This window comes from Aythya marila (genome assembly GCF_965140915.1).
Source record: "Aythya marila genome assembly, chromosome: 9".
Taxonomy (NCBI): domain Eukaryota; kingdom Metazoa; phylum Chordata; class Aves; order Anseriformes; family Anatidae; genus Aythya; species Aythya marila.
Window position 1 is genome coordinate 16,671,922 of NC_139050.1, and position 15,414 is coordinate 16,687,335.

Here is a 15,414-nt window from a genome sequence, read left to right on the forward strand (position 1 = left end):
TGTCTGTGTTTTTTTTTTTAATGCCGGTGCCCTCACAGTATCAAGAGACCAGTGTCAACTGCAAAAATAAGCAGGTGATACAGATTGTAAAGCAGGATTTGGTGACTATGTCAGTCTTTGCTCATCTCTCGTTCTGTAGAGGAGCATAGCTCTGTTATCTGCAATTGTTATTGCAGATACACTGCTGACCTTGGGGGGTTTTGTTGTGTGCTGTGTTGTTTTTTTAAAATTCGTATTGATCTTCTGTATTCTGCTATATTGCACAAAAGTTTTAAAAAAATATTTTTACTTGTGGACAGTATAATAATGAAGTGCTTGTAGAGAGAAGTAGAATATTTTATTAAAAGTTAGTTGAAAAATAGACAAACTTGCAAGCACACACTCTCATTCAAGTCTCCTCAGTAAATACACTGAGGCATCATAGTAGGATTTATGAGAAAAGAACCATTCCCAAGTGTTTCTGTTTCTGCCTTTTTTTTTCTTGGATATGAATTGGCTTCAGTGATTTCTAGCATGCTTAATAGGAGTGAATAATTCCAATAGTTGTCTTGAGAAGAATGGTGTGTCTATAAGAGAAGCAAGCTAAATCTGAATGTTCCAAAAGAGGGGCAGTAACTAGAGATTCTTTTAGGCTAGACGTGTTCTTATAGAGTTTCATTTTGCTTCTTTCTAGAAGAGCCATTAAATGACAGTGCCGTGTCTGATGATGAAGAGGAAGAAGAGGATGAGGAAGTAAGTATAAAGGCCCTCTGGAACCTTTTAGAAAAATCCTTAGTCCTCTAGACAAAAAGTATTTGTGTCAGTAAACCAGACCTTGTTTATTCCATGGAGGTGTTCTTTTTTTTAGGATTATAGCTGGAAATAAGTAAAGAGATGAGCACAAGTAGAAATCTTGCTTTCAAACAGACTTATTTCAGCAATTAAATATAAAGGAAGTGAATGATCCAGTATATCACCAGAATAGCTTTTAAAATATTGTTTTTTTTTTCTTAAGGTATCTTTATCTGTTTAATGTGTGACTTCATTTTGCTGTTTAGAAACTTTTAAATATATTTCATAAATTGTTTATGATGAAGGAAAACAGTAATTCCAAATTTGAAAATAACTGCCATAAAAAGAGAAGAAGAAAAAAATAAGATAGCAAGTATCAGAAACAGCACAATAGCGTAAACTGGTGAGCTGTATATTTCCAGCACTGTTAACAAAATATTTTATACTGATGATTTCACTTCAGCATTTTTTAAGAATCTGTTTGCGTAGGGTAATAGGATTCCAGGTGTAGACAGCACGTAGTGTAATTAGTTTATTCGCCATGATCCCATGGCAGGGAAGTCAGACTAGATGGTCTGAAATGGTCCCTTTAAACCCAAATGTTCCTGTGATTCTGTGATTTAAATTAACCATCAAAGCAAGGTGTAAACAATGTTTAAGAAATTTGCAACAGTCTTCACTGGTGTTGTTACAAAGAATAAGATGCATAAAACTCAGTAAGCCTGTTGTGTGTGTGTTTGCTAGCTTGTTGCACGTTAATGCTTAGGAAGAGTGGTGATGCTGCTGAACCCAGAAGGTGCCCTGCTGCTGCAGGTTGACTGAGCGTATTTTCAAGTGAACTTTGAACCTGTTACATTGTGAAAACAGAAAAATATGCAAACATCCCATTTGTAAAAGGTGTGGTTTACTTGTAGCCATGTAGCGTATCACTTTGCAGGATCCAGCCTTTGCTTGGCAGTGTCCAGAAAAAAAATTGTATTTGCATTCTTTAGCTGTTTTGTGTTGTGGCACAATAGGTCGTGAGAAGCCTAGACCAGATTATCTCTTGTGCCTTTCCCTAATTTTACAGCCATGTGGAAATTCTAACATTACAGCTGTATGGAAGCTTTCATTTACAGACAGCTCTTTTTTCTTCTAAAGGGGTTCAGCAAACTCTTTTTTTTTTTTTTTTCTATTAGGATTGGATTATTGTAATTGTATCATCTCTTGAAGTTCTGAAGTGTGTTTTCAGTAATCTTCTCTTTCCATGACTCCAGACCAAAACCAGTGCTTTATATGCAAGGTGGTCTTTCCAGGGATTAACACCTTTTAACTGGTTAACACCTTTTAACTGGTGTTCCAAGGCTTTCGGTGTCTCAGATGTATTGTGAGTATTCAAAGTTGAGATATTTTTCCCCTGAACGCCAGTATCCTTATTTTGAAGGTTACTATGATCTGTTATGAAATCACAGAGATTGGGACACCATTCATGAAAGGTGTGGCTTTAAATTGTGTGATGGTGTCTCATACTTTTATTGTGGTTTTTACTTTTCTTTTTTCCTGCTGATGATTTCTCCTATTCAGTCATGTCCTCTAGATGAGTTGCTGCTGCTCACAATCCCAGCCAAGGCTCTAAGTCAAACCAATTGTATGTGAAATGTGTAACAGGCTTCTGTCAGTCCTTATTTTACTCAAATATAACAATAAGCTCTTGAAACAGAGAAGTGCCTGGTTTCAGTTTTACAATAGCTTTGAGATTATATTAAAAAGAAAAGGAAAAACTCTTAATTCAGGCAGTTTTACAGCTACTTCTATAATAATGATGTGGCGAGTCCTACATTGTAACTGCTTCTGGCACTGTAATTCTGTTCTGTTCCATGTAGGGCTGGTCTGTCAGTCTTTCAGAAAGCAGAATATACAAACTGTGGCAACAAAAGGCTATACAAAACTCATAATGTTGTTACTTTCTTAACTAAGCAAAGCTCTGTTGACTCACTGCCTCGGTGCTTGAGGCCCTTTTGTATTTTGGAAATGCTGTGAGTTATTGTTCTGCGGAGTTCTGTGATAACATCTGGTGCTGTGATCTGGCAGCACAAAGTTTTGAAAGACTTTGTCGGAAGCCTTGCCTTGACATAATGCTTAAAAGCTACTACAGGCAATATATTTCCCTATACGTCTATTTAGCGACAATATGTGACATGCATTCAGACTACCTGCTGATATAATCATTTGTTGCTGATTTACTCGGCACCAGTTTACACCTTCACAGCTTAAGAAATAACAAAGTGAGTCTTTTATGCAGACTCTTAAGTTGCAGTTTCTACCCAAGCTTTTCTTGTTTCCAAAAACATGTGAAGAATCCCCATGCTGTTACCATTACCTTTCTTGTTGTTTTTTTTTCCTTTATTTCCTTTTGCCTGCGATTAATTTAAAGTTGTTGAATTCTCTTCTGGCTTTGAACAGACCTTGTGGTACTGACTTTCTCCTAAACACTGCCGCCAAGATGTGGTTGATCTTGTTGGAGGATGAGCCTGAGATTTCTAAGAGAACGTCGCACACTTGGAAATTAAGATTCTGTAGTGTGTGACATCAGAGCATATATGAAAAATTTCTGCGTAGTGTTACTCAGAAGAAAAATGGCTTTAAGGTTTGTCTGCCAAGCTTTACATTGATTTATGTAGAGGTCAGGATGCACTGTTTTCCAGAGTATATGCCCACTTCGTTATATGAGTTGTCTGGCATGTGATGAGAGCCACGGTTACAATGCATAATTTCTGGTGCTTAATATTCTTTTGACTGTTCTGTTAAATACTAACGTATTTTATATTTAATATTTAATCTTTATATTTGCTTTTTTATTTGACTTGGACCTTCTTAAAAAGCTGCCTGTAAAAGTAAATATGTGATATCATAGCTCTAGCTCAGAAGTTTACTTACAAGCTCGAGATACGTTAGATAACTGTACAGTGACCATTTATCAAACACCCCGTGATGTCACCATCACTCAGCACCTGGCAATAAAATTAGTAAACTCCAGTGTGAAAATATACTTCAGACGAAGGGTACATCAAAGGAAGAAGCTTAATCACGAGGCTTCGAGCCATTGCATTAAAGGTTTGCTGCCAACAGTGGTGAATGGGGCACCAGTTGTGGTGTTGCAGTGGTGGAAGGATGACGGTACATATGTCAAAGCTTTCCTTCTGTGCAAGGAGGAGCTAGAGGAGGGAAGCGTTCAGGATCAGTTACCTGCTATGGTAAATAATGTTAGAGAGCAAGATTGGCAGGGAGAGGTACTTCCCAAGAGCCAGAAACTGCTGTTCTCCGTGTGGCAGAATGCCTCAACCAGCATATTGGGTGAGGTGGAACCTGGGGAAGCTGAGGAGATCCATGAAGAAAAGCTAAATACATCATGCATGCATGGTAGCTGGATGAAAATCTCCACGAGACGATTTATAAAGCTCATCTTTGCTAAAGCATGTACAGTATATTGTGGAGTTTAGTCTGTTTTTGTTGTTGATTTGCTTGATACAGGTGATTGCTGGCTACTGTACAAGTGTTTATCTGTATCTTTTCCATTATCTGGGTTACCTTTCACACCTACCCGGCTTCCCAGCTGGTTTTAACATATCTTTGGAGAGAAAGGCAGATGGAACATCTCCCTGAGGTCCTGTACAGCCTTGTCCTTTATGTCTGAGTGTCAGGAGAATGCATCTTTAGGAGGATGAAGAGGATTAACAGTCTGGTATCTCAAAAGTACCTATGTAAAAACTATTTTTTATTAAATCTATATACAGAAAAAATAAATTAAGAAAAAATTGCTCTAAACCTCAGAAGTCTGTTGTTCATACACAGACATCTAATGCCTCTAAAGTTTGCCTAGGATATCAGTGATCATTGTTTTTAATGGCATTTTTAACAGGCTTTCTACATTACTTTAAATATACCTTACTCTAACAAGTCATTTAGTTTTTCTTAGTCACTTACATTTACTGTCGCAATCTGTTTTCTTTACTACGTGTGGGGTGGTTCTTATCTAGGTTATCACGGGCAGCTCGGAAGAAACTGCTTTCCAAGAGCAAAACGCAAGCAAAAATACTGTCATGCATGACTACTTTTGGTTTGTTGGAGGAGTCCCTCAAACTTTAATACTTCTTGGTTTGTATGAAAGCTGAATCACCATAGCTCTACCAGAAATAGACATGAGAGAGTGAATTCTGGATACTTCTCACTTGAGAAGTTGGTTACTTTTTGTGTGTGTGAAATAAAGTCAACAGAGGACTGTCAATATATTGGTATCCTAAAGGACTGCTTCCAAGAATTTTGTAGCAGCCCCGAATTGTGAGCTTTAAAGATTTGGTGCAAAGCTGAGTTGCTGCTGCTGCTTCATATTGCTCCAGAAACATCTGCTTTCAGATGGCTGCCCCTGGTCTCACCTTTAAGGAACCACTGCCCTCAGAGGAGCTTTGCATGCCCAGCCATAAGGAATTTTTGTCTCGAGTCATTAAAAATTATGCCTCCCTTTTCTTTAAAATAAGTAATAAAATGCTTTTGCCCCCCAGATGGGGAATAAGCAGCAGTAAATTACTTGAGTGTTTTTGTGAAGGTGTAGGGAAGAGTGCTGAATACGTATATGTGGGCATTTTTACCTAATCGAATGCTAGCATTGTGTTCAGGAAAGACTATGAATTGTTTTAATGTGTGGTTACTTTATTTTTACTGCTACTTGTAATAATATAATCTCAATCTATAATTTTTATTACTGTCACATGATACTGATTCATAGCAAGATCCGTACAAGTTCTCTGTCATTCTATTTGCTTGAAAGATAACTGTCTTGTATGTTTTAGTTTTAAAATTGACTTTTAAAAAAAATGAAACAAGGATATCCTTTTCTCAGCTTCCAGCGTGGCTGAGAAACTTCATCAGGTTGTTTTTTTCAGTCTGTATTGCACAACTAAGTTGGCTGTATGACTAGATCTGCAAAAACTAAAACTCCAAACTTCACAGCAGCTGCTTGTTAAAGATGGAGCATTGCACCTCCTTGGACTAGAATGTGGTGTTCCACAAAAATCCCAATTGCTGAGATTTTCCTGAGTCTTTATTAAGTTCCGCAAGGAATAATGATTTGAGCTTGAGGAAATTTGAAGAACAACTTTTGAAATTCGTGCTGTGCCTTCTGGAGAAGGATTTGTAGAGAAAGAAATGTTTCCTCCTCTCAGGGTTCTGTAGTTTCTGTTTCTATCAAAAGCTTATGTGAGTTTTCTTAGCTATCTGCTTTTTTGATAGAAATTGCCTGCCTGTTACTATTTACATGTGCAGTACTAAGTCATTTACCTGGAAAGTAGATATCATCCAAGTGACTACTGAAGTAAGAACTAAATTTAAAATGGAAACGTCCTTGGAACATGGGCTGAGATAACGCGTGTTGCTGTTGCAGGAAGACCATGACATCATGGAGGCTGATCTGGACAAAGATGAGATTTTACAACCTCAACTGGGAGAACTTACAGGAGAGAAGCTGCTGACAACTGAGTACTTGGGAGTGAGTACCAGTTAGTATGATCCTGAAATAAATGAATTTGCTGGGTTAAGTGTTTAATTTCAGTGGTTTCATCACCTTCTAAAATCTTTTCTTCTTCATTTTGTTGATTTGGACTTGCATGGCAGTCCAAATCTTTCGCTATTTGTTTTCTAAGCTGTAGTTCAGAAATAGAATAAGTTTGAAAAAGGTAGCTGCCCCTTCTTGGGAGGTAATCAGGCTGTGACTTGGTAATAAGCTAAGGACAGCCTTAGGGTTTTAGTGCTAGATCGCTGACTCTGTGGCACACAAAACGAAGCACTGAGCAACTTAACGCCAAAACACTCTGCTGGTCTGAAATTATTTTGACAGGGAGAAAAAAAGTTGAAAAATTAACTGTTCCTTCAATCTTTATGCCAGATCAAGTACTGTATGTCTTACCTCAAGCATCAAAAAGACATTAAGAAAAAAAAAAAAAAAAAAAGTTGTCACGACTGCCATTTAGTATGCTGCAATTTAATGTGAGATAAATGTGGCTGTATGCCTTCTGGATGTCAAAGTCCACACTCAGGTCGGGCTACAGTGATGATGAATGAGTGATGAGATAAGATGTCATGGGACAACCTGTAGTGATTCCACGGAATTTCATGTACTGATACTGGAACACAACTTAGTTGCTGTTGCAGTGTTTCTACAGATTTTTTTTTTCAGTGGTTCTAGTTCCTGGTCTTTCCGCTACCTTCTCTTTGTTTGTTTGTTTGTTTTTGTTTCAATTTCTTTATTACCTGTGTATCAGATAATGACTCATACTCCAAAAACCAAGAAGAAGCTGTTTCCCAGTGTCCAGCAGAGTATAGACGAGCCTCTCCAGAGACCTGTGACACCAGGTTATCACAGAACTGCGTACCCAATGTAAGTCTAAACAAATGAGGCAAAGCAGGATTTTTTTTTTAACTTAAAAAGTGACCTAACAAATATCCCCACTGCCAGATAAATAAAATCTCCATACTTGAAAGTGCATTGGCATTGTCATTCTTTAAAGATCACTTGAAAGAAGAAATAAGAGTGCTGTAGGCAGAGAAAGGTCTGCTGGCTGAGGCCACATACTTTGAATAGTTGAACAAGTGTTTACTGATCAATTTGATTTAAAGTTGCGTTATATCTTGTGTGTTCATAATTCTTTCTTCTTCTCACAATATATTCTATTTGTAAGTTGCATGGAGTGTGTAAGATGACTGGGATCTTCATGTTATAAGCAAAAAAAGTATATTGCTCTAGACAGATACGCTACCCATCCATAAAACACACTAAAAAGAAAATGGAAAAGACAAATCTTAGTATGTCTGATTTCCTGTTTAAAAAAAAAAAAAAAGAAAAAATCCAATGGGGGTGTCTGTGACACCTTGCTCTTGGTTTGATTGGTTCATTGTGGGGTCGCTGTTACCAGGTTCGAGGTCCCACTTCCACTGCTTGGTACTTTTTCCAGTGGTAGACTAGAGGAGCTGGACTGACTGTCTGGCACTGGCTGTTAAGGTAGCCATACTTAACATAAAGAAAACTTAAAATATTTTTCAGGAGTAGATTTTAGTTACTGTGGGAGTGTTTAAGCATTACATTCCTGCTTTTTAAGTGGAGAGGAAAACAAGCATGTGACAATGAAGTGACTTGCCAAGGAAAAATCAGAAAAACAGTGGCAAACCTGAGGGAGTAGCTTTTATTTCCTGGTGCAATGTAATGTGCTACAGTTTATGTACCAGAAAAATGTCTAGAAGTGATCAAATGCCTCTTTTTATCACCGTCTACCCAGGTAATGTTTGCTTAACAAAATCCCGGGATTACCTGAGCGACAGTGGTACTTTGTTGTGTCAAAGCTTAAATCTCCTTACGGACAGCTTTGCAGCCTATTGCCTCTGCAACACAACTTGAGGTGTGATTAAAAAAAATCATGTTGATTTAAAAAAAAAAAAAAAAAAAAAAAAAGATCTTTCTCTACATAGTGGTTCTAGTAGCTTTGGGTCTGAGAAAAGTGGTGGGTGAAGCCTTCTTTACAGATCGCCTTATTGTGTAAACTAGAGAGGAGAAATGTCATCAGCAAAAGTCTAGCATGGTGAAGAATATGTGGAAATTATTTCCCTCCAGTTTTGCCAAGTGGTGGAAATTATAAGAGTATTTGGTGCTTGCATGTAGGAAGCATGAGATACCACTGTGAATTAGAAGTTTACATTTTGTATATAATTTATTTGTGCAAGAAAACTGCAGTAAATAGTAACGTGCTTGAGGTAGCTTTTGCAACAGAAAAGAATAAGCTTTGGAGGCTTTATGTCTTTCTAATTTTAGTAAGAATTCATTTAGTAAAATGAGGAAATTACTTTCTTAGGAAGAGGAGGGCAATAAAAGTAACCAAATCATAGCTGCCTTAATATGAAATACATCCAGTTCAGATATTGCTTTCAAATTTTTAAATTATTTAAGTGTCTCATGTTTGCATCAAATGAAATGGTATGAAAAATGTCAGACTTCTTACTCTCCTGTACAGCTTGTTTACCTAGGAACAACCCAGGACAGTTCATCTGAAGTTTTTGATTCAGCCAAGGTTAAACTGCATAAAAACACATGTAAATGCTTGCATTCAGAATTGAATGTAACCCGTTTGAAGTTCTTCTGCGAGACCTGATGTAACGCATTCCATTTCTCAAACAAGGTGAAAAAGGAAGCAGTTGATGGAGATACTATAATGTGTCTCTTTGAGTTGTTAGTTCATACCTCAGAAAGGGGAGGGGGGTGCTTCCAGTGCTGAATAGGAGTATTCACACAGAAAATTAATGCAGAATAGCTACTGCACATGAAGCAGATATTCCATGCTCATTTTTCTACGACTTTCCAGTACAGACAAATCTCTGGTTACTTCAGATGGATTGTCATGGGATCCCTGTATGGACAAGCTCCTGTTGTATGGGGAAGCCAGGAAACATTGGAAAGCTGCTTTTTTCCTTTCCCTTCCCTCCTCTTTAAAGACTCACTGCTGAGATCACTCAAGAGGGACTGAGCTACTCAATATTCTGCTCGCTGTTTCCTTAGAAACTGACTTAGCTGTGAAATCATTAACTGCCTCCTTGGAATGCATCCTTTCTCACTAGAAATATAGCCTAATTACCTTAACCTGATATTGGGCAGGGAAACTTGCTGCGTCTGCCAACTTCTTTTCACACACGTTTCACACCCGTCTTGCTTCTGCTGCATTTTGTTGCTTATTACTGAGCAATCTTGTCCCTGTTCTGTCCTTCAGCTGCTTAAGTTTCTCATTGATCCACCTCGCTTGGGAAATCAGCAGTTCTACTTCTTATCTACTTTAAGCCAGTGTTGCATGTTGCTCTCTATAAAGCAAAATCCTTGTAATACTCAGGAGCAAACCCTAAATCCTTGAAAAAGCTGAGAATTGGAGACCTTTCAGGCCTGCTACTATATTCTTTTCTTTAAGCGTCCTACTGGTATTTTGAGTCTTCAGACTGCAAGGAGTTACGGTTTCCTTTCCTTGGCTCTTTATTGCTGTAGGAAAAAATGTTAATTCTGAATATGTATAACATCAGCTGGGTTGGGGGAGCTGCAGTGGTGCAGTTAAATTATGACATTGGCACTAGTTTGCAAAGTGAAAAAATAGGTGTTTTAATTTCTTCCATGTTATTACAGGCAATGAGAAGAAATCAGAATTTGCTTTCCTGTAACTTTTTAGACTGCAAGTATTCATCACCCTACATTCTCCTTTCTCCTCCAGGCCAGAAAACGATGCCGTCTCTTGTCATGATAGGCATGAGAAACTGCAGTCTCTGCCGAGTGATTGTCCTCCTGTTTGTGGTGGGAGCAGGTCCAGCATTTCTGACCTCTGCATTTCCTCGTCGTGTAAGGATATTCCGTAAATGGTGTTATTGCTCATTGCTTGATTAGTATTATTATTATTTTTTAAATGTAGCCTTGGAACTGGGTCTCTGTTTGTAGACCCTGGGGCAGTCTGCATGACCTTGGGCATGCATTTGGCTCCAGCTGGATAAATGGCTGCAGGAGGTGATGTGTGGTCAGTAGATACTGACAGCCACACCAGCCTTGCTCCATCTCCCTTCCTGTGGTAGGGCCAAGGATCATTCCCAGGGCTTCCGACAAGCAAAGTATATTTTCTTTCACTCCGTGATATCCTCTGCCTAGGGAGAGAGCTGCAGCCCAGATACAGTGCACTTCCCAACTGGCCAAGCTACTTACTTGATCAAATATACCCTTGTTCAGATCTAAATGAATTACTGTCTGCTGGCACCTGCAGGCTCGATTGGCTGGTCCTCTGTATTAAAGTTGAAGGCAGCTGCAGCTCTCTGCTTCGTTTTGCAGCTGCATTCAAACCATAAAGGGTTGTGGAGGATGGGGAGCCCTGTGTGTGTAGCTGCATTGTGGGTGATGCTGCTAACGATTCCGTCCTTGCAACTTAAACAGAAATTAATGCAGACTCAGCTGGACCCGAGAGTTCAGAAGCATGTGTTGGAGTTTAAAAGGTTATAGGCTTCTGAAATACTTTTCCTCATCTTCCAATATCCACAGGCTCATGGAACTTCTGATGTGAGTTTCAACCTGCTTGCAGGGATTCATTAACATTTCCAACCAGGGTTTTAAAGCAAAATGTTCTGCAGTCTTAGATAAAGGATCTTGAAGCATATCCGGTACAGAATTACTAATAAGTTCAGGCAAAAACCTGCCATTACTTTGTTGAAAAATATGCTTTGAAGCAGCAAAGGAATAGCAGGCTTTTTTCTTTTTCTTCTTGTTTTTTAAATTTCCTAGAGGAAATGAAAAGGATTCTGAGAAAAGTAACCGAGATCTTGCAGGCAGGAATCTGCTTGCATAATGCCTAGAGCTGATAAATACAACGTGCTGAATAAAAGGCGTATGAGAGAAACAGCTGAAGCTCCTGTTTGAGATGGGCACTCGGGTCCTTGCTGTTGTGCATGAACAGAGAGCTGCTGTCCTCAAGCCTTGCTTGACACAGCAGCATGCCGAGTAGAGCTAATTCTGTTCCACACAGAGATTAATTAGCTGGTCAGAGGCAGCAGCTCAGAACAGAGGCTGTGAGCTAATGAAAGCATGCTGACTCGACAGTTTTTCTGTATAGAATAATAATTTTTAAAAAGGGATTGTGCATATTCGTGCTTTGTAAAGGAAATTAAGCAAAGTAGGTACCCAATGTGATGCTATTTCCTGTTTTAAAATGTACTGTAGATAAAACCTACCTTTGGATGTAATTTCCAAGGTATTATGCAGGCACCAGGAGCCCAGCATGCCTTCTGAACCACGTTTTGATAATATTTTATGTTCACTCACCTCTGTCACCTTTCCTGTGCCACTGATGCTGTCTGATGGCTTGCTTGGAGAGGTTTGTGGGGAGGCTTAAAGCGGGAATCTGAGCAAGTCACTGAAGTAATTCATCATTTTGGTGGAGATTGTTGATTTAATGCCTTAGTGCTGAAGAAAATTCTGCCAATTTAATATATTCATATTTTCAGAACTTTAATTTTACCCACTAAAAAGTTTGCTAGCTATTTTCGGTCAAAACTGCTTACAGATGGATATTAGTTAGAGAACTAGATTATACCGTCTCTTCTCATGGAAAAAATTGGAAGTCAGAATATACAGCATATTGCAAGTTTATATTCATTATGCATATAAGAAGACTAATTATTTTTATGTGTGACAGAGATAATTCTTAGCACTAACTGAGGCTATAAAACAACACGGAGTTACTCGAAGAAGGATTGCCAGAGGTTTGTTTTCAGTTTTTGCAAGTAGCCAGTGAAATACATGCTTAACTATCTTACCTTTTGAGATTTAGAAATGAAGAGGAGAAGAGACTGCATTGCTGGATCCCATGGCAAATCATTTCATTGTAACTGGACTGGATCTTTGGACATTGCCTGTTTTCCAAAAGGCAGTGTTTTTTGTAAATCTTAGATTGAATTCAAAACATTGGATTCAAAACAGTACAAAACAAGCCCTTGAAACCATAATTAGAAAAAAAAAATCTTACTATACAAAGCTTCTGTGCCCTTTTTCTTCTAGTGCCTTCTAAGATAAAACAGGAATCACTGCATAAGAAAAATGTAAAAATAGTTGTACTGCTTCTAGGGGCTCCCATCATGCCCAGGCAAATGTCATTGCTGTGAAATGGAATATATAGTGTGTTGAATTCAGATCTCGGTCTGACAGTCATCGTGCAGCACCAGAAACCTGCTCACTTCAGCATGTATTTTCCCACATCACATGAATATTTTGGGTTTCAGAGTTGCATGCAATCAAGTTATGAAATGAATAATAATAGATGGGGGGGGAGAGGAAAAGAATAAAAGCTTCACGTGAACAGTCAGCATCATCAATGTCATGTCTCAAGCAAAGCTTAGCTTCAAGAAACTTTTATCCTCTTCTGTTTTCTAAAAATGAAAGTAGTTCTCAATGTTCTCTGCACCTGGATCTACTCATCTGTTCTTGAGTCATGTTCTTTTTTTTTCTTTTTTTTTTTTTTTCTGATTCTGTCTGGGACCGTCCTCACTTTTTATCAATTTGGTAAAGAGATTATTATTATGACTTTGTCTCCTATGAATAGGCTTGCATACTAAAGATGAACCTTGGTCACCTTATTTACATATCCAGTGAATATCAGAGAGAACATTAACTGGGCAGCCAGGTAGTTGTCTGGAAGCGGCCTGGTTGGTATCCCACTCAGCAAGTGAGAGCAAATAAAAACAGGAGGGCAGCCTGTCCCAGGCATGGGAGGAATGCGGAGGAATGGAGCTGGGAATTTTCCCTAGGCTCTTACTGGACTTGCACATCTCGGTAGCCCTGTGATCCTCAGCAAACTGCCTGTTCTTCCCTTTTGTGTCAGCACAAGGCAAAATGTGAGGTTTAGTGAGCAAATATAACAGACCTCAGTTCTGACGGAGGTGTTTAAAACAGCTTTTTGTCTGCAATGTCTGCCTGTCACTACAGATGTGGACAGACAACTGCAAGAGGTTGCATTCCTGTGGCTTTAATGAGGTATCAGCTAATAACTGATATATTTTAACTGATGAATGCAGAGTATAGCTGCTTTGAAAATGATCCAAGCATGATTTACCTTGCAATTGCAAAGGGCTAGGAGGATGCACACATGCAGTTACCTTGGCTCAGCTGACGAGCTATAAACTCTGCCACAGTAACTCAGTAGCCTGCTTTTGTCTCAACCTTTCTTTCATACAGCAGGAGCCGTGACTTGATTGTATTTCTAGTGAATTGTAAAGAGCCAACTTCTCACTGAATTGTGTTTCCTTTTTAAATAGCAATTGAGACGAAGTCGTCCAAAGTATTCTCGTCAGGCCATAGAACGGACCGAAGCATCCCAGGTGGTGACAATATCTTGTCTTCTCGATCCACTGACTTCACCCAGGACAAAGTAAATGGGCAATCTCATAGGTATGATTTATTCAGATGAGTATCTAAGAGTGCAAGAGGAGTCTGAGGGGACTTACCAGCTAATTCCATGGTGCTGTAAAGACAATCTGTGAAGTCATTTGATGTATGATGTAGTCTGGTCTGAGACAGCTGTGGTGGTGCTTGCCAAACAAAATACCCTTAGTAGTGCCAGCGGCAGCTGTTCAATTTCTAAGCATCTGGTCCAGAATAGGAGAAACCTCAAGCAAGACGTTATTAATGAACGTCACATGTATGCACAACCCGGTCTCCTGCAAGTAAAACTTCCTGATTGCTTCCGTAGATGACTGTACTGTACCCCATGAAAAATCATTTAAACAGTAAAGAAAGACGGACAGCAATGGGAACAGGGCAGGAATTAACATGCAAAAGAGAAATTAAGCATTTAAGTGGATTTGTGTGTTTAAACATGCTATGTTGCTAACACAGCTGACCAGAATCCCTGATGATTGATTTGCTAGGTGGGTATAAGAAAGAACTAAAGTATTACAAGTTCTCACAAAATGGGTTTCAATTTTATCTTGGAAAAAAAAAAAAAAGAAAATCTGTCAAAAGAAGAAGAAAGATCTTACTCTCCTGTTCATGCATTGAGTCCTCTGTGAAGCTCCTCATATGGAGGACTGTGATGTTATATACTGGGTGAGAACTAGTAATTCATTAGGAATTGGACCGAGATTTACCAAAGCTTTTCAGGACCCACATGTGTCCTTCAGACGTTAACAGCTTTTTCCTAAAGGTAGTTTGATTGGGCCAAGTTTTAAACAGTGAGTGTAGAGAAATGTTAAAAGCAAATACATTCCAAGAGTAAAACACAGAATGGGTGGAGATGTGTTAAAGGAGAGGTTTTACAGACTCTCTATGGGTCTGATTTTTTTTCAGTAATGTTCAGTTACTTGTGTCAGTTAAAGCTCTAGCACTTCTGAAAGCTAGATTCTCTGCTTAGAGCTTTGTTTCTTTCTGGCCTACAGATGCCTTTGTAAATATTTTTTTTTCCAATTTTGCTCTTCCAATGGTGACGTCTGAGAAATTACATGCTGTTAACAAATTAGCACTGGCAAGTAATTGAAGTGCGTAGTAGTCATAACCCTGTTCCTGCATTATTGGTTTTACTTCCGTGTTAACATAACAGTATCTAAGCACATACTGCAAATACAAACAGAATTTGATGGCAAAATTTTGCTTGCTTTGTGCGCTGGCTGATGTAGCGAGGTTACTATTCAGGCATTTGCTTGCAAGAGATCATAAATAGGCAGTATCTTGTCCCCTACCTTAGTGTGAAGCTTTGCTTCTCTACAGTTATAATCCATTGTTTAAAAGGTATGTCCCTAGTAATCTTTGCTCTTTCTGAATACAAGGTTATATAAATATCACTAATAGGTGGATCCCTAACTGAAATTAAGGATGCAGTATTGCAGAAGCAGATCGTATCTGTGCATTGTACGTGTATGCTTCCTTACCATGCAAGCGATAATCTCTATTTACAAAGCAGCCTCGAGTTACGGATATGGGAATGTAACCACTCATAGTCCAAGCAGAACACAGAGTTTTCTGTGTCAGGGGTCTTTTGTTCATGTGCTCATGTTGCAACGACTAGGCCCTGCCTTTTTATTCTTCTTTCATTTTTTCCTCCCTGGAAGTGTATTTTAATG

The 15,414-nt window shown here is 38.7% G+C and overlaps 1 protein-coding gene across 1 annotated transcript in view; it reads left to right on the forward strand.

Annotated features, from left to right (window-relative positions):
• Positions 1-15,414, forward strand: part of ARMC9 (armadillo repeat containing 9) — a 65,262-nt gene that overhangs the window by 39,380 nt on the left and 10,468 nt on the right. The window contains 5 exon segments of the mRNA XM_082766737.1: positions 674-732; positions 6,188-6,292; positions 7,065-7,180; positions 10,041-10,165; positions 13,615-13,747. Coding sequence (XP_082622863.1) covers positions 674-732; positions 6,188-6,292; positions 7,065-7,180; positions 10,041-10,165; positions 13,615-13,747 — 538 coding nt within the window.